This window comes from Molothrus ater, chromosome 8 (genome assembly GCF_012460135.2).
Source record: "Molothrus ater isolate BHLD 08-10-18 breed brown headed cowbird chromosome 8, BPBGC_Mater_1.1, whole genome shotgun sequence".
Taxonomy (NCBI): Eukaryota; Metazoa; Chordata; class Aves; order Passeriformes; family Icteridae; genus Molothrus; species Molothrus ater.
Genome location: NC_050485.2, coordinates 12,692,257 through 12,713,847, shown reverse-complemented (window position 1 = coordinate 12,713,847; position 21,591 = coordinate 12,692,257). Strand labels below are relative to the sequence as shown.

At 44.7% G+C, this 21,591-nt stretch overlaps 1 protein-coding gene across 1 annotated transcript; it reads right to left on the bottom strand.

The window, feature by feature from the left end:
• Positions 1-5,721: 5,721 nt before the first annotated feature.
• Positions 5,722-14,125, bottom strand: PPIF (peptidylprolyl isomerase F). The gene is made up of 6 exons (XM_036385878.2): positions 13,842-14,125; positions 11,773-11,803; positions 10,831-10,919; positions 8,583-8,679; positions 7,781-7,856; positions 5,722-7,381 (listed from the first exon to the last, which is right to left on the bottom strand). Exons 1-6 carry the CDS (start codon positions 14,028-14,030, stop codon positions 7,246-7,248), a joined length of 618 nt encoding a protein of 205 aa, XP_036241771.1. The 5' UTR covers positions 14,031-14,125; the 3' UTR covers positions 5,722-7,245.
• Positions 14,126-21,591: the final 7,466 nt, after the last annotated feature.

Sequence of the window (21,591 nt, the reverse complement as noted above, 5' to 3'; positions counted from 1 at the left end):
AGCCTGCATGTCACAGCAGCCCTGGGGAGCAGCACCTGCAGGGCCCACAGCCTGCAGCTCTGCATCCAGCCCCACCCCAGAACTCGGGGTGGCACTGCTGCTCCGGAGGTGGTGGAGGACACTCAAGCTTTCAGAGGGCACATCTGAACACCCTTTCTGCTCACAGCACCCGACAAAGCTCTGCCTGCAACACACTGACCACAGGGAGCCACAGTCATGACCTGATGTTCTAGCAGGGAACTGACTGGCAGCTTTCTCCGGGTTTCTGCTGCGGGGTGGAGGCAGTCGGTCTCTCAGGGACTGATCTGTGTGGCCTCACAGCAGGAGTCGAGGCAGAGCTCTCGCCCTTGCAGCTCTCTTGCTTGACATCACCGGCTATACACAGAGGGGAGAGGGCGGTGGCAAGCAGGGAGCAAGGAGGGAAGCATCCCAGCCAAGGGATATTTTTTCAGGCGGCTTCCAGCCAGGAACTGCTTGACCTGGAGTATGCACACTGTGCCCTGCAAAATTTGCCCCAGCTCTCAATGAGAGGACACAGACCCAAGAGTAATCTCAAAGACCTCTCCTGTCAGCCCCCGGTAACCAGCGCTGCTGACACCCACCCGGGCAGCACTCGGCCTTGTTTCCCAGTGCTCAGGGCCAGCCCATTGTCCGCATCCAGCAGTGAGTCAGGGGGCCCAGGGTTAGCGGGTTAACAGCTCTGTAGCGTCATGGTCAGCTCGGGGTGGGGACCCGGGCTGCGGCCAGGGCTGGGGTGTAGCTCGGTGCGGGTCGAGCTGTGACCCTTCCACCCTGTCCAGCCAGCCCTCCTCGGTGCCGCTGCACGCTCCTCCCATGAGCTGTGCGTGTGCAGCCCCCTACCAAGCAAAAATCAGAGCGAAGAATGCAAAATTTGAGCTTCTGCACTTTAGGCAAGGAAATGTTCTTAAAAAAAAAATGCAGAAAAGCATTTATAGGAACCTGGCAACATCAGCAAAGCATGTGAAAGGCTGCAAGGCTGAGACTGCGTGCTGGCATCCCCCAGCTCTTAATGTACAGAATCACGCAGCTTTCTCAAAGGACACTTCGCACTTTGTCTGGCCTTGGCAACCATCAAGTTAATAGCAACGCTGCTTCCAAAAAAATAAAATTCTAACCAAACACTGACTTTTATCAGGGAAGAAAAACCCTATGATACTGCATAATTTGGAGCATGCACTGTTTAGTACTAATGCAAAATTTATTGCTCTGGCAAAACCTAAACGTTAGCAGCTGCTGCCTCCTCCTCGCACTCCTCTGCATCTCCAAGGATCTCGTGTCAGCTGTGCCAGGGCTGGGGTCGGAGCAGCGAGCGAGTCCCCCCAGGGCCGTGGAGCCGCGGCCAGGGCTCCTCCTCGGGCCGGTCCCGGCGGGGCAGCTGCCGCACATCACTGACAGATTGCCTTGGGCTGGCCGCTCTTCCAGAGACACCAGCGACACGAAAGCCTCTCGGGAGGAAAGTGCAACCAGCTGGGGATGAGGTAGGAGTGGAGGGGGAGAGCGTGAGCAGGAAAACCGCAAGACTCTTGTGCCTGCTAAAAATGATTCCCACCTAGTAATTTTAGCAGCTGTTGTGTTCTTCTGCCTACCTTCCTGGATGAATTTTAAGTAGGAGGTGAGTGAAAATGAGAACGGTGACAAAATTTCCCCCCACCCCCACCCAAAACCTCTGTATCTGCACATTTTTAACTTGCCCTTGATCCCATCTTAAAGACACAGTCAGTTATTTTCCCTAGTTAAGTGGGGTTTTTTTTTGTCCTGGCTGGTAAAAAGGAACAAAAATTCACACCAGTGTTTCTCAAGGGTGATTAAAAATAGTGACCTGTCAGGGAAGGATGGAGTGACACAATACCTGCTCACAATACCTCAGACCTGCAGGGCCAGGATGTGGTTGTGAAAAGAAATGTGGCTTTCTAATAAATAAGAAATTAACACCAGGTGAAGGAGGGCTTCTCTCCAGCATGTGCCAGAGCAGGTCCCAGCAATGCCCTGCCTCTGCATGGAGGTGCCCCAAGGAGCAGCTGCCCAGGGAGGTCACTGTGCCTGTCCCCTCACCCTACAGCTGCTCACTCACAGCTGCAGGGGCTGTGCTTTGTGAGGATGGGGGAGGACACCTGGAGAGGCCCTCCCAGAGTCCTGTGGTTAAGCAGGTGCTCTGCTGAAACACACACACCCCAAAACACTCACAGCAAGGGCTGCTGGAGGTGAGCTGACATGTACACACAACCTGAGTTTTAGTCCCCAAAACCATATATCTGCATAGTGAATGCAGGCTAACACCAAGCAGAGTGCATGGAGGGCTACCAATCCAGAGGATGAACTGCTCCCTCAGGGGGGAGAGGTAGCCTGGAGCAGCAGTTCTAGAGCCTGAAGTTCAGTTACCTGCTCATTTATACTGCTCTTTCCCAGGACCTTCAGGACCTGACCACTTGGCTGAATTCCTAAGAGATGATGAGGTGTGCCCCTAAGTTATCCTCCACTCTTCTCAAACTCCATGAATCCCAGCAATGATTGAATTTTAGGGGTTTGTTCACTTAACCAGCTAATAAATAACAAACACTTTGAGTCAGCATTATCCTCTGATATGATTGCACTGAACTCAAGCCAAATCCACCAGCAGTTTTATTTCCAGCTACACTGCACCTTCACCACCAACAGAGCAAGCAGCAGGTACTGACAACCCTCTGCAGCAAGGTCCCTCAAATCTTTCTCACGTAGACATGGCATCTACAAACAAGCTTGTCTGCATTCAGATCCACTGTAACAGAACCAGATCCCTCTCCTACCTCAGTTACCTTCCTTCCTCTTCCACCATTTAGAGTTCATAGTGGAGGTCCTCCTGCACCCCACAGCTCTTAAATCACACCCTCACCAGTTCCTGACACCCTTGGCCTCAGCTCTGACAAAAGTAAAAAAAAAAAAGCACCTCTTTGCTCCTGTTCACTTCTCAAAACAGGGAACCACCTGCCTCTGCAGGAGCAGCCTTTCTGTCCTACAGCTCCCCCAAGCCTCCCTCTTCATTGTGCCAGGGCACCATGAGTAACCTGTGCTGGAGCTGGAGCTCCTTCTCTTGGAGTATTTGGGGAGAACCAAAAACCACTGCTGATATCCATGTGCCTCTGTCTGCCCTCACCCAGCTGGCTACTGCTGGGAAACCAGTTTTGCTCACAACAAGCAAAGTGTGCTCAGTCCCCTCCCACGAGGATGGAAATGAAGAACTGGGATCTTTTCTCTCCCATGGGTCTGGTAGCTCACCCACAGCCAACACAGGGTGCAGGCTGGGGGTGGCCACAGTGCCCCACGACAGATGTGGGGACCACTTGGAGGCAGGAGAGCAAGGAAAAGGCATAGCCAGAGCTGTACTGGAAAAATCAGAGCTGGTACTGGAGAAGTAATGCCAAGTCTCAGGACAAATGTTGCCAAGGTTCAGTTTTCAATTCAATAGTGCAACAAATTGATGTTTGGGTTGTGAAGATCCAGGGCAAAAATTCACCTGTGACCAGCTGGTCCATACAATGTTTTTAACAGTCAGACCCAATTAAGAAATCTGCAGGTCAAGATTTGAAAGTTTTTCACTTGAAGGTCAACTGCTTTTTAGCCTGGTTACTTCTGAATTGGGTAGAATGTGCTTGTCCAACTACAGTTTCTCAGCTAGCAGCAGGACATGCAGATTGGCCTTGAAATGTCACGTAAAATTATTTGTACCCTCAGTAATTCGCTTCTTTGAGGTTCTGATTGTTGATATATTACTACCAGCAGAGTATACAGCATTACAAAAGAGAACAACACTTTGTACCTCAAATGCCTTGACTTCAAAGCATTTAAACTTTATAAACAAAGAGATATAGACTCAGTCTAGCACCAAAGAAAGCAATTTATGTAAGCAGAAAGTCTGGAACAAATAATTAAAACACGAGACTAAACAAAAACATTTGTGAGTTTGTTGAAACAACTTTGAAATATAAACTCATTTTTTCTGTGTATATTTACTTGCACTTTACCTAAGGGTGTGCTTTCTTACTTGTGTTGCATCTGGAAGCACATCAGTGGTAGCCACGTGAAGCTCTCTGCAGGCTCTTTTCCTGGAGTGCCCCAGCTTCATTCCACAGGCAGTCTGGACGTGCCAACCTCCCTGACAGTGTACAGATGTTTGTTCTAAACATCCAGGTGAAAAATGGCAGTAGCACACCTGCCATCCCTCTGCTTTTCTAGGAGTCACTTCCCCATGGTAAATACCTCTGTCTTCTCTGACCTATTGGAGTTATGCAGGATTTCTAAAAAATAGTTCCCCAAAAAACTGTTCTGGACGACACACTCAGCTTCAACATCTTCCATCACACCTCAGTAAGCTCTCGGCAATGGACAGCCGCGGTTGGGGCACTGCTTTACTATTTTTCTCCTCCCGAGGACCTGAAGCAGCCTCTCAGGGACAGTGGGGTGCAAGGGCAGCGTTGAGGCTCTAGGAGGGCGGGAGGGCAGCTCAGCGCAACCCGGGGAGCACAGGGAGCCCGCGGGCACCCGGCCCTGGCCCCGCGCTCCCTCACGGGCCCTCACGGCGGGCCGGGCCGGGCCAGGCCTGCGGCGGGCGCGGGGCGCCACCTGGCGGGCAGCGGGGCCCGCACACCGAGCGGGGCCGGGCAAGGATGGAGCGGGACAGAGTGCTGTGACCCGGCAGGACAGGCACAGACAGGGATGGAGCGGGACAGAGTGCTGTGACCCGGCAGGACAGGCACAGACAGGGATGGAGCGGGACAGAGTGCTGTGACCCGGCAGGACAGGCACAGACAGGGATGGAGCGGGACAGAGTGCTGTGACCCGGCAGGACAGGCACAGACAGGGATGGAGCGGGACAGAGTGCTGTGACCCGGCAGGACAGGCACAGACAGGGATGGAGCGGGACAGAGTGCTGTGACCCGGCAGGACAGGCACAGACAGGGATGGAGCAGGACAGAGTGCTGTGACCCGGCAGGACAGGCACAGACAGGCATGGAGCGGGACAGAGTGCTGTGACCCGGCAGGACAGGCACAGACAGGGATGGAGCGGGACAGAGTGCTGTGACCCGGCAAGACAGGCACAGACAGGGATGGAGCGGGACAGAGTGCTGTGACCCGGCAGGACAGGCACAGACAAGGATAGAGCGGGACACCGAGTGCTGTGACCAGGTAGGACAGATACTTTAGCCCAGTAGTGAGAGGCAAAGCAATGCACCATGACCCGCTCTCTTGCTGGCTGCACCTGAATGACACCATGGCTTCTCAATACCAGCAGATCTTACTGCAGGGGTTCCATACTGTTATCTCCTTATCACAAAAGTTCCATACCTTCTCAGTGTTTCTTGTGGGCAGCTCCTCAGAGCACTGACTCTTCTTCACAAAGCAGCCACCTGACTCCAGCTCCCCTCTCACCCAGCCACCCCACTCTTTTATAGCATCTTCTTCTCATTGCTGTGGCCTGTTAAAGTCAGGCCTGCTCCTGATCTTTGATAATTGGCCCAGCTGCAACTCCTTAGGCTAAGTTTACTTCCTACACTACCTTTATTTTCTTATAGTCGATCCCCCTACACACACCCATCACAAAGTCAACAGCATTAAACAGCACAAGTAAGCCCAAGAGGTTTCAGCTTCTCATATTGCTGCTTTCAAGAAAGGAGCAGACTTTTTTTTTTGGTGGCAGAAGTGTATTTAATAATTTTCATATACAAATTAGGAGAATGCACAAAAAAATGTTATTGTATCCAAGTGAAATAAGCCAAACCAACACAATTAATTTAAAAAATACTACATTGATTAAGCAGCTACAGTGGAAAGAATAAAAAGCTTTTGAATTCCATTTTTTGCAAAATTACATTCTAAATACTCCCTTGCACACACGAGTGCAACCCCCAGTTCAAAAAACATCCAGTACAAAATAGTTTTAAATCCACATATTATCATCCTGCAATGAAAATAAATTCACATTGAAGAAAGCCATCACAGTTTTTCTCTAATGAGATTATTGCACAAAAGAATCATGTGCTTTTTCCCCACAATCATTGATACTTTACAGCCATAGTGATTCCAAAGGCAGTGGTGTGAGATTCCAGCATTTGTTGCTGCTTTAGTATGTCACATAGAACATGCATCCTGCTTTATACAAATGAAATGTATAAATTCAGCTGATCCGCTGAATTCTTTCCTTCTCGTGCATAAACCTACAATAACCATTTTGCTGCACTGATTAGGCCTTGTGAGTCTGTGGTGACCAATTCTGACTGATGGTGATGATACATAAGAAGAAATCATAATCCAAGTAATACCCAAGTTGGGCTGACTTCACAGGATCAACATGACAGAAAGGCAATCAAACCTATTTCTCACTCAAGCAAGCTCACTATACTGATTATATTCTCAAAGTACAAAAATAGGCCATATATTGAGAACTGAGCTGTATTCCTCACAGAACCAGATCCCAGAGCAGAAGCACACTTGAAGTTCACAGTTCCATAATAGTCCTGAGATCCTTTGGCAGGATTGAGGTGAAGTCCTATTGCCAGGTAGAGCTTCAGCAGTAGCCTAACTCAACCTAAAGCAATTTACTTAACCCAAAAGTCAAATTGCTCCACTGAAGCAGGTCAGGTAGAGTTTATTTTTAAAAAGTAGTCTGAGGCTGTAAGAAAGACTAAACCAGAATTAATTTTTAAGAAACCCACAGTTGCTCATTAAACCTACTGGACAGAATTTAACTGAGACACAAAGAAAATGCCAGTGCTGTTGCAGATAGCCTTGAGAGCACTGCTCAGTAGTATTGCTTCAAAATGATGAGACGAACAACAGAATAAGAATTTATTAGCACCAAAGGAAACATCACATATCTCAATTTATACCTAACCCCCAAATGCAGAACCCCTGCTGTCAACTCCACCACCCATTCTAACAGCTGAAACATCCAAATACTAAGGACAGTATCAACACTGCAGTCAGGTACACCCTGGTGACTTCAGCACTTCTTGCAAAACACAAGGGGACTCTACCAAACCAGTGTGTCTACCATGGTGGTGCACTTACAACATGCTTCAGTTACTATTTTATGGTTTTTATCAATATTATTCAGTATAAGTATAAAAGTTGGACCAAGCTAAATAAAAAACACGGTTCCATAGGTGCTACTTTTGAGATAAGAAATGTTTGGGTGTTTTTATGATTCGTTTTTCACAGCATCCAAGTTGTCATGAAGGGTAGGGCAAAAGGTCAGGACAGCTGGCCACAGTCAGTAATGACAATCTTTTTGGAGGGTTTTCCACTCTTGGAACCAAAGCTCTCAATTTTTTTCACTACATCCATTCCTTCCTTTACATGCCCAAAAACAACATGCTTTCCATCTAGCCTGTAAAACAAATACACAAAGGCAGTTTTACTTAAAACATAAAGACAGTGTTAGCAGATCTTCATAGCTCTCACCTGCTGACCAACTCTATGGCAAAGGCTCAACTGCCCTTCAGGTGACACAAAGCTTTATAACATGAATTTAGTTCTGGACCTAGAACATTCCGAGGGATAGCAGCCTGTTGCTGTCACAGCTCTTCCTCCCTCAAGTAACAAAACCAATTTATTTTCTATTAGAGTGAAGTAATCCGGAAGTAACAAGAAGACAAAGAACCAACCAATCAAACAAACAAAAAAATACCAACCCACAAGCAACATAACAAGAATCCCTAAGAAAACCCCAAACCCTTCAGATTCAGGCATCAATTAACGAGGGTAATCTGCAGGGCTGAGAACCTACCAGTCAGTTTTTGCAGTGCAAATGAAGAACTGGGATCCATTTGTGTTGGGTCCTGCATTGGCCATTGAAAGCACACCTGGAACAGCAGCAGCTCATTAGACTGGTGTAACAAGTGTGCAGTGCAAAAGACAATTTTCCTCAGCACATTTAAACTAAAGATTAACAGAAGATGTAATAGTCTCACAGTATCTCCAAATAATTTCTAATACCAACTTCCTGCCTTAGATTATTCCCTCCTGCCCAGCCCCCCTTGGTTCCAGAGCAACAGTGTTAGTAACATAATTAGCTGTACACGCCCTGAACGCAATTAACACCAGCTAACCTTTCCTGTGGTTCAACAGCAGCAGCCTCCTGGGACAAGGAAGTAACAATGCAAATAAGAGAGACTATAGAATTCAATTAGATATTCTTTTGTATGGTCTTTCCTTTGCTTTTTCTGGTGTTAATTTGAGCTTAAAAGGACATACCTGTGTTACCTACTAAATAAGAAATTCCAGATTGCTTTGTTTTACTTCTACAGTAATCTTCAAGTAAAAATTCAAGTCTATGACTTATGAAAGCAGTAATTTCACCTTTAGACAATTTTAAATCCCCTTATTGGCTGGCATATATTTGTAGAACAGTCCACACAAATAAGCATATGCCAGGGACAACACATTGTTCAATTTCTTTGATATTCTGTAATTACCAAGTGACCCATAAATCTAAAAAAACTTATTTTTTAAAAACACATCTTCATAAACAATGCTTTATTATAGGTTATAGTCTTCAGAAGGTAAAAAAGAAAATGTTTATTATTTACCAGGTCCTACATGCTTAAGTATGAAATTTTCATCTGGAAATCTACTGCCATAAATGGATTTTCCACCAGTTCCATTATGATTTGTAAAGTCACCACCCTGAAACAGAAAAAGATATTAACTCTACTAACATACATGGACTATTTCATATCAGAAGTAATGTTATTGCAAATACACACACTTGCTCTAATTTAAAAGTGACAACATTAACAAATTTTCTTCAGTTTAAGGATGAGCATGGCCACTCAATTTAGAGCCAGTACAGTCAGGCTAAAAGTAGATTTCTGCTTCAGATATTGCTGATATTCTCTATAAGTGCTACAACCATCTCTCTGTGTTACCAGCCTTTCTCCCAGAAGTGATGGAACAAACAGCAGTAATTTTAAGAAACACCTCAAAGGCCTCAAAACCAAATCACTTAAGTTCATTACCACAGGCAAGACCTCCCAACTCCTTTTTCCCCCTCTTTTCTTCCAACAGGTATAAACACTGGTCAGGATCTCCATTACTATTACCCTTTGCTATTTCTAGGTTTTGCTGTTTCTTACACCAGAGCTATGTTAAGCTTATGTTAGCTGACCCCATGCTGCTTGCCAGAAGAGATGTGACCACCTGTCTCAGGTTAAACACAAAAAACCGGTTCAAACAAAAAATGCACCCACAGTGACTCGCCAAGGTGGCTCCCAACCACTGCTCCCAGCCACGTGCCATCTCCTCTGCAGGAGTGACACCACCTGTGCCAGAGAGAACTCATACCCAACAGGTAGTGCATGTGACCCTCAGCTTCCCCTTGTCACGCTGAGTAACCTCCTACAGGTGGTGTCACAGCTGCTCCTACGCAGTCCCAGAGCTATGTGCTGCATGCCGTGTGGAACCATGAACTGCCCAGTCCCGGATATGATGGCCCTCAATTAGGCCATACCAACTGCCTGAATCACATCAACAATCCATCTCAACAAATGCAGAAGTCACTACTGTTTTCTCTCACTTGAAAATAGCTGAAACCCATGACAGTATTTCCACTTCAGCAATGACCTCTGAGTAATTCCTAAACATCAATTCATTATCTCACCATACCATAATCAACCATCTAGCATCCTGATTTCCAGTCCAGCTGGGGGGCCAAAGCAGGGCAGGCAAGCACAACGGACTTACAGGGAACTTCACAAATTCGTGACAGAATTCAAAGTAGGGTTTGTGTTTGTATTTTTTTAATGCATTTCTGATCCCAGAAAGACTTCTAAACTCTATCCCTCTGTCAGTATCACAAAACCTTAGTTTGCATTTGAAAGGCAGGAAAATAGGTCCTTTACAGCACACCTGTCCCTTTTTTTTTTCTTAAAAATAGGTCATACAACTAGGGCCTCTTGTTCTAACAGATGTGATTTTTGCTTAAAAAAACAATTGAGGATGGGAGACTATCACATTCATTAATAAATAAAGCATGCTTACTTATAACCTTCAAACTTCCTTAAAATTTTCTCAGATTTTTTTACAAAGCCATTCAACAATTCAATGTTGTTGAAATGTACCCTTTTTTAAGGTAAGAGAGGACCACCAGGAATCCTGTGTACTACAGCAGCTCCATCCTGCTCATCTGCCAAGCACCGTACAAAAAGAAGCTTTAAAAAAGCTTTGTTGTTATTCTGGTTGCTGCTGTTTAAGTAAAAAGATGTTAATATGCATGGGCTGTTGTCCAGAATTTCAAAAGATCTGTTCTTTAAACCAAAAAATCCATCTCAAATGCATCACCCCAAAAATCAACCCAGACTAACACTTTTGGTTTCCTTGTCCCCTCCATATTACAGAGACATTAAAAAAATACTAAAACACATTGTCTATTGTGAACAGATTATTCTGCTGGGAATAAGGAATGGACATGTTGTTTGTCAGCTCACAGAGAACAGTAAGGTAGATTGTCATTCTACCCACAGCTGCTTCTCCCAAGCAATGCCATGTAGTCAGCTCTGCCTCACACTAAAGTACACTGCTCTACTACAGCAGAAAGCCTTCAGACAGGCTTCTTCTGACCATCCACAAATAACTTACACTTATTTGTACAAAAGATGAGCTAAGCAACAGCTATTACAAAAATATCAGAAATGCAAGTCATGCTGTCACTTCTTGGTTGTTTTGTTAGCAAAGGTTAGAGCAGAGCCATTTCAAATGTTACTACTAGTCTGTTTCTAGAAATATGTCAACAATATAAAATTAAATTTAATAAAAAAAATTTAAAACCCCCAACATTACCTGGCACATAAATGAAGGAATCACTCTGTGAAAAGTGGATCCTTTATAGCCAAATCCCTTTTCACCAGTACAAAGAGCTCTGAAGTTTTCTGTGGAAACAAAGCATAAAGTATTATATTCTGCATTGTATGTGGCAATACGAACACAACTGGATTAACCATGGCCCAAGATTATACGCTTCAAAAACGTGATTGCATCTTTAAAGTATTCTCAATCTATCAGTTATTTCCATACCTTAAAAAAACCCTGGTATAAAGCCAAGAAAAAAACCCTTCTTTAGCCTCAGGACAGGGTACCAACATAAGTCTTTTCCATCTCATCTCCCTTTTATTTTGCTCTGACTCCAATTCTCCAACTCCCCCCACTTTTGCCTGTAGTCACAGGTTTCATTTTCTGACTATTATGCCTTTGTTCTTTACAGCAGTTGTGAGGATTATGTCTTTTTTTAAAGGATATTTGTCTAATAGGAACTAAAAAGTACAAGTTTTTTTCAGAACCACTAAATAATCAGATGAGGAAGGAAACAAATGATAAAGCACAAGAACTTTCTAAAATTAATTCACTAATCAGCTAGTGACCAGAAAAATAAAACCCCATATACTCTTTGGAAACTCTAAGAAAGACTACCCCTTTGATTTGCCCTTCCCCTTTGATTTGCTCTGGGGTTTGATTTTAATGTCAGCTAGTGTGGTTTAAACATATTCAGCACCATTAACCCAATATATGAACTGTACTGTCTTGGTGCAAATTGCAAAATCAAACTACCTGGAAAAATAACAAATTCCATCTCCTCACTAACACTTCCTGTCATATTTCTCCATATAACAACTGGGGATAGAACATGAAAAAAAGTTGTAAAGGGTAAAAGCACCTTCTCATTCCTGAAAATCACTATCTATAAATTAAGTATTTAAGTATGAAATTCTGAAGATGCTGCCTCACCTGCTGTCTTTGGGACCACATCAGCTTTCAGCTGTTAAGAAAAATAAACAGACAAATTCATAAGTCAGCCTTTTCAAATGTACATAAAAAACATTTACATGGGAGACTCTTCTCCCAAAGTGTTAAGTTATCTGAAATCACAAGCCATCTAAATTCCATGAATACCTCAAAACTTTCCAAGCATTTGGCCAGCAATGAAAAATATCCCCTGAATGAAACCTTTAGCCAGTTAATGAAGAGCCACTTGAGCAGTGTCTAATGGTTTCAACTGATCGATTCATAATTGAGCAGTACCTAAGAAGAATCTTCATAATAGACCCCAAGAGTTTGGATACAACTAGAGAGACCAAAGTCCTCCTCCAGCCCCTGCACAGAATCAGCTGTTGAAAATGACAGAAAAGGCAAAGGGAACAGAAGAGTAGAAACTGTGAATCAAAACCAACTTATGTTACATATGCATTTGCAACCAACGAAAACTTCTGGTTTTGATTACTGTACATCTTTTTACTATCCTTAAAAAGGGACATAAAACTGGCCATACTAGCCAGACCAGTTTTACCTAGCCGGACATCCTGACCAGCAGCAGACACCTGGAAACTGCATGGCTGCAGTAAGATTTTCACGTTCCTTCCCTAGGCCACTCTTCTCGGATAGCTATAACTTGCAGCAGACCACTACAGCTCAGACAAAGATTCAAGGTGATGCTACAATGCATTCAGACTATCTCTAAACTGGGCAGATTAAAGAACTTTAGCATAGAAATTAAATGCTACCACAAGAAACACAGGAACATTAATGCTATTTTTTTAATAATACCACCCAGAATAAGGAACTTGAAGAGTAGTATTTTTACGTATGACTCCCTGAAATGCTACCTCCTGAGAGCACAACAGCTGGAACAGTCCAATTTATTAATATGCTAACACTATCGATAAATAAAAATATACTGGGCTCTAGTCTCAAAGGAACCTTTTTTAGAGAGAACTCTGATGAATTATATTTTAAAAAAATTCTACAAATACAGACCCAAGGTGGGTGCTGGAGGCAGAAGGCCACACTGACTTCCCTCAGCAGGCAGCATTCCTAAGAGCTTGATTCGCTCTCCAGCCCGTGGTTCTGGAGCACAGCCCTCACTCTTTCCCATACACACCGCATCTATGTGAGGCACATCCCGGCCCGAGGGTCGCATGTACATAAGGTAGTACACGGTGCCCACGGCGCTTTTTTTCCTTTAAGAACTGATATTACACAAGTTTTTCTCTTCAGGCCTTCTTTACATGGCCGAGCATTTCAGAGATGGGATTTTTCAGGATGGAGCCAGCTGGTACCCGGCTCTTGAGCTTGCTGTCAGCAGCGCGGTGCCCTTCGCTGCACGTGGAGCCGGAGGCTCGAGGAGGAGGGAACTTCAGGAAACTGACAGCCTCAGGATGCACAGGAACCACACAGCGAGCGCCCACTAGAACACAGGATGAACCTGGGGGCGCGGTTGAAGGGCCCCACGGGCCGGCTGCCCCAGGAGCAGCGGCCCCCGGTGGGAAGGCCAGGGAGCCCAGTGCCGCTGGGACACCGCTCGCCCCTCTCAAGCCAGCGGCACACGACAGCAGCGAGTTCATTCTTGTTCAGTATTTCTGCTTACACACTATGCAACTTCCTTCGAGGCTCGCAGCCACACCAGTGCCGTGCCCTCCGCCCCGGCTGTCTCGTGGGATGGCCTTAGGGACCGGCCGCGGGCACAGGCGGGCCGCGGCTCAGTGAGAGCCCCGGTCCGAGCCCAGCCCACCCCTCCTGGAGGGACCGTACCACCGCCCTCTCGCCCCGGGAGAGGAGCCCCAGGGCAGCCAGGCAGCGGCTCCGGCAGGCGGGCGAGCCCCGCCATCCCCCGGGCCCCTCTCCCGCCCGCACCGAGATCTGTGTGCCCTCGCCGCGGGCCCTGGAGCTGGCGCTGCCCGCCCGCCCTGACCTTGCCCGCTCCCCAGCCGCCATGCCCGGGGCCAGGCCGCCCTCAGCTCCGCAGCACCGTCCCCTGGGGCCCGTGCCGGGCCGGCTTCCCGCAGCCCCCGCGCCCCTACCTCCAACACGACGCGTCCCAGCGGCTGATTGTCGGCGCCCACGTCCAAGTACACCACCGGGTTCGGCGAGCCGGCGCCGGCCCCGCTGCAGCCGCGGGTACCGGCCGCCCACATGCAGGCGAGCCCCGGCGGCGGCAGCAGGTCACCGGGCGGGCGAAGCAGGCGGCGGGCGGCGCTCAGCGCCAGCATCCCGCGGGCGGACAGAGCGCAGACTGGGCGCTGCCAGCCACAGACACGCGGACAGACACAAGGACACGCCGCCGCTGCCCCGCGGCCTTTATGGGCTCCGCCGCGGCGCCGCAGCGCCCGCTGGTGACGGCGGCAGCAGCAGCAGCAGCAGCGTAGGGTGAGATGGCGGCTGGGGCGGAGCGGGCTGAGGCGCCCTGGGGCTGTCCAGCGGGCTGAACGCGGGGCCCGGGCAGTGCCCAGCGGGCTGAAACCCCAGGATGAAGCTGGAGACGCGCTAGAAGGGCTCCACGGGCCGGCCAGGGCGGAGCGGGCTGAAGGCGGGGAGCCGGCGGCCCCTCGTGCTCGCCCCTGCTGCCCTCAGTGCTGCCCCCTCCCCGCCCACCATTGCCCAGCGATTGTTTGGGGATCTCGTTTGTCCGTTTGCGTGTGGGGCTTTGTAGGGTTTTTTGCACATTTCCTCACAGCTCCCTTACCCAACAGAGATGGGGAAGTTTCTAAAATTTTATCATTCTACACAATGGCTCCGGAGAGCACCTTGGCGGGGAAGGCGGCGCAGCTGTCACAGGTGCGGGATAATTGGGATCAGCGGGGACACGGGAGTCACGGGCAGCACCCCGGGAGTTTCGGCACTGACGCGTCTCGAAACGCGGGTGTCCCTGAGTCACCCCGCAGCGCAGCCCCGGCCGTGCGCTCAGCAGCGCTCCGGAGCCCGCCTGCGCTTGGGCCGCAAACCTGCCCCGGGGATTACAGTCATAGCAGTCCCGGTTTAACGTAGTGAAAAATCGTTCGTGTTTTATATGAAAATAACAACACATATAATTTTAAGTTTTCTTAATTAAGCAACTTAGATTAAAGTAGCTTAATACTACTTAGTAGTATTTAGTACTTAGTACTTAGTACACATTGATATTACTTTTTAGATATTACTTTGAATTTTCCAGTTTCCATCCTGATTTCAGGTATAAGTACTTCCAAAAGTTCTTCAAATTCTTAATGCCATAAGATATCTAAAAAAAAAGAAAGAAAATCAAGCATGATTCTAATACTTTTTACATTTCTTTGTAGGGGGATAGAATATAAGAAAATAAAGATAGTGTAGAAAGTAATCTTACCCCTAAGGAGTTGCAGCTGGGCCAATTATCAAAGATCAGGAGCAGGCCTGACTTTAACAGGCCACAGCAATGAGAAGAAGATGCTATAAAAGAGTGGGGTGGCTGGGTGAGAGGGGAGCTGGAGTCAGTTGGATGCTTTGTGAAGAAGAGTCAGTGTTCTGAGGAACTGCCCACAAGAAACACCGAGAAGGTATGGAACTTTTGTGATAATGAGACAACAGTATGGAACCCTGCAATAAGAGGACAATGTTTCTTGTATTATAAGTTAGAGTTATTTTAATGAAGTTTACAGTAATGTAGTAGTGTAATACAGTATAACAGAATCATACAGCCCCTACATGAGGAATAGTAAACTTTCAATCCCACCTAAGTTCTTTGTGTCAAGCAGCTAAAAGAGCCTTCATTGGTAACATTCACTGAATCAACAGAAAGCTGTCAGTCGAGGTACTGCCACAAAGATCAGGGCTGAACTATAATGTGCAATTACAAACAACTGAGAAATCCTAGACTAACACCATTTTCCAGGTACATGCTCCAGAGAGACCCTTAACTGCTGATGCTGTAGGAATGACTATAGCAGGTACCACACTCTGTAACTACAGAACCATATAATGCTATGTCAAAAGGTCCATCTTGTCCTGAGGGTCCCCAGAAATGCCTAAGGAGGAGTGAAAATGGGAGAGAGGGCCAGTATGCTTTCAACCTGATACTGCTTTCACTCCAGAGAACTTCCTGAGCTGGCTTTGGTATGTAGCCATCTTTTTTTGTTGTTGTTGTTCCCATGTACTTATCCACTCATTGGACCGGTTTTAAATCAGCAGCTTCCTTGGTGATGAACTGGAAGCTGCCCTTCCGCAGACCTGCTGCTCAGAGCACAAGAGTCTGTTTGAATATTGCTCCAGTTGCCTTCATCAATGTGCCTTACTTCTTGTGCTGGAGGAGACTAATTGTTTGGTATCTATCTTTGTCATACAGACCTACAGCTCCTTTCTCATTTCAAGACTGAAGAATCAAAGCTAACTCAATTATTATTTATAACAAAGCTCTTCCATGTCTTTGGATCATCTTTATTATCCTTCTCTGAGCTGTTCCACCTTTACAGATTTTTGGGATAAAAGGGGCTTTGCACAGTATTCAAGATAAGGATGAACAATGACTTTGTGCATACAATGCCATGCTGGTATTTTCTATTTCTTTGCCAATAACCTTGAGGTTTTTTGTTTGGTTTTTTTGTTTGTTTGTTTTTTTTTTTTTTTTTTAATAGGATCTAAATCAGCACTTCTACCTACCTTGTCATATCTTCTCAGCTTCAAGTCTATTTTTGGTCAATTTTGACTTCTGTTAATCTAATCATCAACCAATTTTCTAGTAAAAAAACTCATACTCCTTTTTAATAATGTTTTAATTGAAGTAGCCACTAGAAGCCCAAATCAAAATTGTTCTGTTTATACCTAGAACAACAGACAGTTCTGGCCCTGAAGGATTTATTATTTAATAAACAAGACAAAAGATGAAGAAAAGAAAATACCATCTTGTTTCACACTTGGGAAACACAGTGAAACAGCTTTGAACTATTTTGCTCAGCAGAGTTCACAGACATCTTTGGTAGAGCAAACAATAGAGTTTTCCTCATTTACAGGCCTTGGTGAGAAGACAAAACAGCAGTGATTTTTGTATTTGAGAATATGGACTGAATTATTATCTCTAGGTTTATGCAACAGAGCTACTAAATCACTTGTTATAGTCTACTCCTGCAGAGTCAGATGAATTACAGCTCACTCAGACAGCTTGACTAAGAACTTATGAATTACAGAGGTCACTTTCCAAGAAGGACAGAAAAAGGTCTCCAAAAACTGTCAAAGGCCACTATATCACTGCCAAATGGGGCTTAGAGCTACCTCAGCAAACTGATACAATTTTAGGGGAGCTTTGAACACATCCATTTGTAGACTTGTTCATCATTGAAACTCTGCAACATGTGGCAGGGAGATAAGTGCATTGAGCTGGAAAATGAGTGCACCCCACATTAACTAGATAGGCAACAGAGCAGGGGTGCAGACAAAAGTCAAAAGAGCTGCTTCAGCAGAGCTCTCATGGATATGGGTACCCGCCCTTAAAGGTTTCATCATCCTTTCTCCCTTCCCCCAAAATTACACATAAGTTAGAGATGGATAAACAAGGAGGGCCCTTTTGAAATTAGTTTCTAAATTTTAAAAACCACCTACCAAAGGACCCTTCTTATGTTGTAGCTGAGAAATTTCTGTACAGGAAAAAGAACCTTGAATGATACAATAACAGCATTTCATGCTGATATATTACTTACAACTTGAAAGTCTTCATAAATGCTGTTCAGTAACTGATTAAATATTACCACCACTGTGCCAAGACAGCCAGGAAACAGTAAGAGTGGTCAAGTGGCTCTTCCAAAGAAAAAGAAGGACTAAATGCTTGAAAGGTGACCTAAAATTTGGGAATTTTGATTTGAAGGATCTTGAAATGCAGTGCACAGATAAAAAGGTGATATGCATTTCTGATTCTAACTGTCCAGCTGCATGCCTGCTCAGTTGTGACACAGGAATGTGGGTTAATTGTTAATCTTGGATTGATGCTGTTGGCAGATGTGATAAGATTGCATTTTGCAATCTACCTACTGCAAGAATCCAACCATATGGAACTCAGAATGGTCTGTGGCCCATTTTGATATGCTCTTCATGGGGCTGTGTACTTGGACCATGCCAATAAAATCTCAAATACAGGCTGGAGCAATCTACCATTAAGTGCATTGCACAGGAACATCACTTGATACTGTGATACAGGGAGTTCCCACGATACTGGTTTTGACATTCATAAGAATGAATGCACATATGGGACGTGGTTATCTCAAGGACTCTGCTAATCAGGACTGTTAGAATAAGGAGAGGTCATACAGGTACTCAGCTTGATTTTAAGTGAGGAGAGCAGGAATTTGCAGTGGGCATTTCCACTCTCCACCTGTAGAGCCTGGATGTGTGGCACTTCAAAAGACTCAGCCTAATATTTTCTTCAATGTTTTGGCTAAGCTGGAAGATGAGTGAAGAGCTGGAAAGGAACTCTGTGATCTCTGTCTGTGATTTGCATTTATTTATGAATGGGGATTGGAGTGGGGGAGATGGTGAAACACCTCCATTGCACTAACTGATTGCAGTGTGAAATTAAACTATACAAGAGCTCAAAGGGCATAGAGTGGCCACATGGGTACACTTAAGGATAAAAAGAAAAAATGCTAATAAATATTTCCCCAGATCCAGGTTTCCTCTTAGGAACTTGTAGTAATTCAGCTCACTACGTGAACATTCTCTCCAGCACACATTGTACTTAAAGGAGCAGTTTCCCCACATGACTTCATTCTAATTACCTACAAATAGTCATACAAGAAAAACCTCAATCCACTCATGCTCTTTACAGCTGTGATTAGCATTTTCATTTCAGAACTTCTGAGTGACATTGCTTGCCCGGAATTCATTACTCAATCTCCCTGCATAATGCATGGCAGCCCGCTGCTGATGTGTCACAGTGCCTCTATGCAGTGCCCAGAACACTGTCCATACACTGCAACAGCTGCCAACAGATAGATCACATCAGCCTGGCAAAGCACTTAGGACATTTAAAATGCCTGTTTTTAGATTCTAGGAAAAATGCAGCTACTACTCCCAGTGGCCTCACAAATCTTCAGGACATCAATAAGTGGTTCTGCCTGTGGGTGGGAGAGACCCTGCATACTTAAAAAGCAGTATTAAGAGTTACAGGAGCCCTTCTACCTCTAAAACCACAGAAATTTCAATTGTAACACAACTTGAAATTTACAGGGATCAGTTAAGTTAATTTACCACCTCTGCTTTGAGGAACAAGCAATTAGGGAATAGTATCAGAAATACTTTAAGAATTGGTTAGTCATGATACTTCATGCTGTATGAGTAAGATAAGACTGGAGCTTTCATCAGCTGCCTGGTAAAGACTTGGGTTTTCTTTGCATTTGTCTTGTGTCCCAATCTATAAATATATATCTAATATATAGAGATATATATAATACAGACCTATACCTATATTTATATGCATAATATAGATATAATATGCATTTTGTATAGCATATCTTTGAGGTAACACCTGTCTTTGTACCTTGTATAAGATAAATTATCCTGTCTGCTCTAAACTAATTCTAATATTCCACCAGTTATTCTGTAACAACCTCACCACACAGAATTTGAGATTCTTCTCTGCTTTTTTGCCATTTCCCTACTGAAAGCTTTGCTTCCTTTCAGCATGTACCAGCAGCACTACATGAGTTAGCATGGAACCTGATGACGTCCTTGTATGATATTACTGTGCGTGGCCATCACCTGAACACACAATGTGCCACCAGCTGAGCTCAGGTTGTCAGATGCAAATTAGCATGTGTCACATTTACAGTCCAAGAACATCACCTCTGGATAATGAAGTGTTTGGTGAATTATTCTGAAGCTAAGGGTAAGAAATTCTCTTCTCTGACTCAGTGGCATTTCTGCACATTTTGTCATCAGTTTGATAGTGGCAATGGAAGCCATGCTTCTTCCCAGAGGGAACATCATTCATAACTTGGAAAGGAAAACTGCTAGGAGTTATTGTGAAGGAATGTGTTCTGAATGACTTTATGAACTGCCAGTCACTAACTAGGAAGCTCACCAGATGTGTAAATGTGTAAAATTTGCTGATTTTCCATGTCGTAAAAACGTACATTCTGAGAAACACATAAGTAAGGAAAGGGAGCACTGATTATAATTTTGAAATATTAAAAAAATTGAATAAATTTAAATATGCATTAAAAACATACTCAGATTTCAACTCCAGCATTTATTAAATAAATATAGTGAATTTCAATTATTTTTGCAAACCAAAATATAAAACAATTACATTTATCTTTTTCTAGTGTTTAACTAGTTAAAATTTCTTAAAATTAGCAACCTGTCTCTGTGTTCCCAATAATCAATGTCTTCATATGAGACCAAGGCGACAAATTAAATGTACCAGAATATTTTAGCAAAATCTAAAGCAACCAGCATCATGAAACAGCTATGGACAAACTGGAAAGTCTAAACTGTAAAATTGAATTAAAAATAACTCTGGCCTAGGGGAAAATCATAATTGATAATCCTAAATATACCTCTTAGGATGTCTCATAGCCCCAAAAAGGTGCAGAGAAGCCAATGTATTTAGGAGTGGTAAATAGTAGCGTTAACTTTGCTGTGTGTGACTGGATCTATCAAAAAGCACAGTGAGTTGAGTACTTGGAAAGATACTGGACAAACCAAGTAGACATATTCTACAGACAGGGGAAAGAGCCTTATCTCATCTAGTCCATGAAAGGGAAGGGTTTTAACAGAAGGCTGTACTTAAATTGTAGGAAACCAATTATGGACTAGGCAAGGAGTACCTGGAAATGCGGATGAGCTACGTGGCAAACCAGCCTGGCAGCCACGCTGTGTGCTAACACAGCCTGCACGAGCTGTGACCTAATTGCTGGCTGCTTGCTTTACAAACAAAATTGCATCATTGATCAGGTTCCTTGGGGGCCACTTTTATATTCCCCTGGAAAATTCTGTAGACTGATGGAAACAAGATATCTCAGCAGAAGCTTTCGGTGGTCTGCGTGAGACAAGAAAACTCTTGTGTTCTTTTTAGACAGTACAAATATGAGTAGTGCATTGATGCAATGACACATATTAGGAACAGTATCCTACATAAGAGTCAGTAGGATTTTGGTGACATAAAGTGGAAAACTGTAATAAGGTAACACATCAGTAATAATTAAAACTGTAAAAAAGAAAGGTTCATGACTGGAAGTTCATAATGCAGAAAGATTTGTAGAGATGTGGAATTTAAGCAGATAAAAGAGAAGTGAATTCTGGTTAATTACACATACAAATATAAGCTTAGGCACACAAATGTAAAAACCACATTCTTTAATTTTAAAGGGAAACAGAGAAGAATAACAAATTAAAGAATTATATATAGAATATCAGGTGAGAGTTGTACAGCTGCTTTATATGCTGACTAGGTTACTTTACATGAAAGCAAACAGCTCTATGCACAGGACTCCATCCCCATTGTCCAAGCAGAAAAGAGACAAGGGGTCTGTCCCCCTTTCACGTTCCTAATTGTTTTCAATGTGTTACTCCTGTAAAAAGCATGGTCAAGTGCATGGCAACAGAACATAATGTGCATAAACAAAATAACGTGAATCAGAGATCCATACTGATGAGGAAGAGCAGAGAAGAAATGCAGGGAAATAAGCTTGTTCTGAAGTTGTTCAACAATTGATTAGCATGTAGATTAACAGAGAAGTCACAGACAGATACTCGTGTAGGTGGCTCTCTGGAAGCAGAGTGCATGACACACAGAACACACTGCCAGGACATGGGGCAGGAGACACCAGC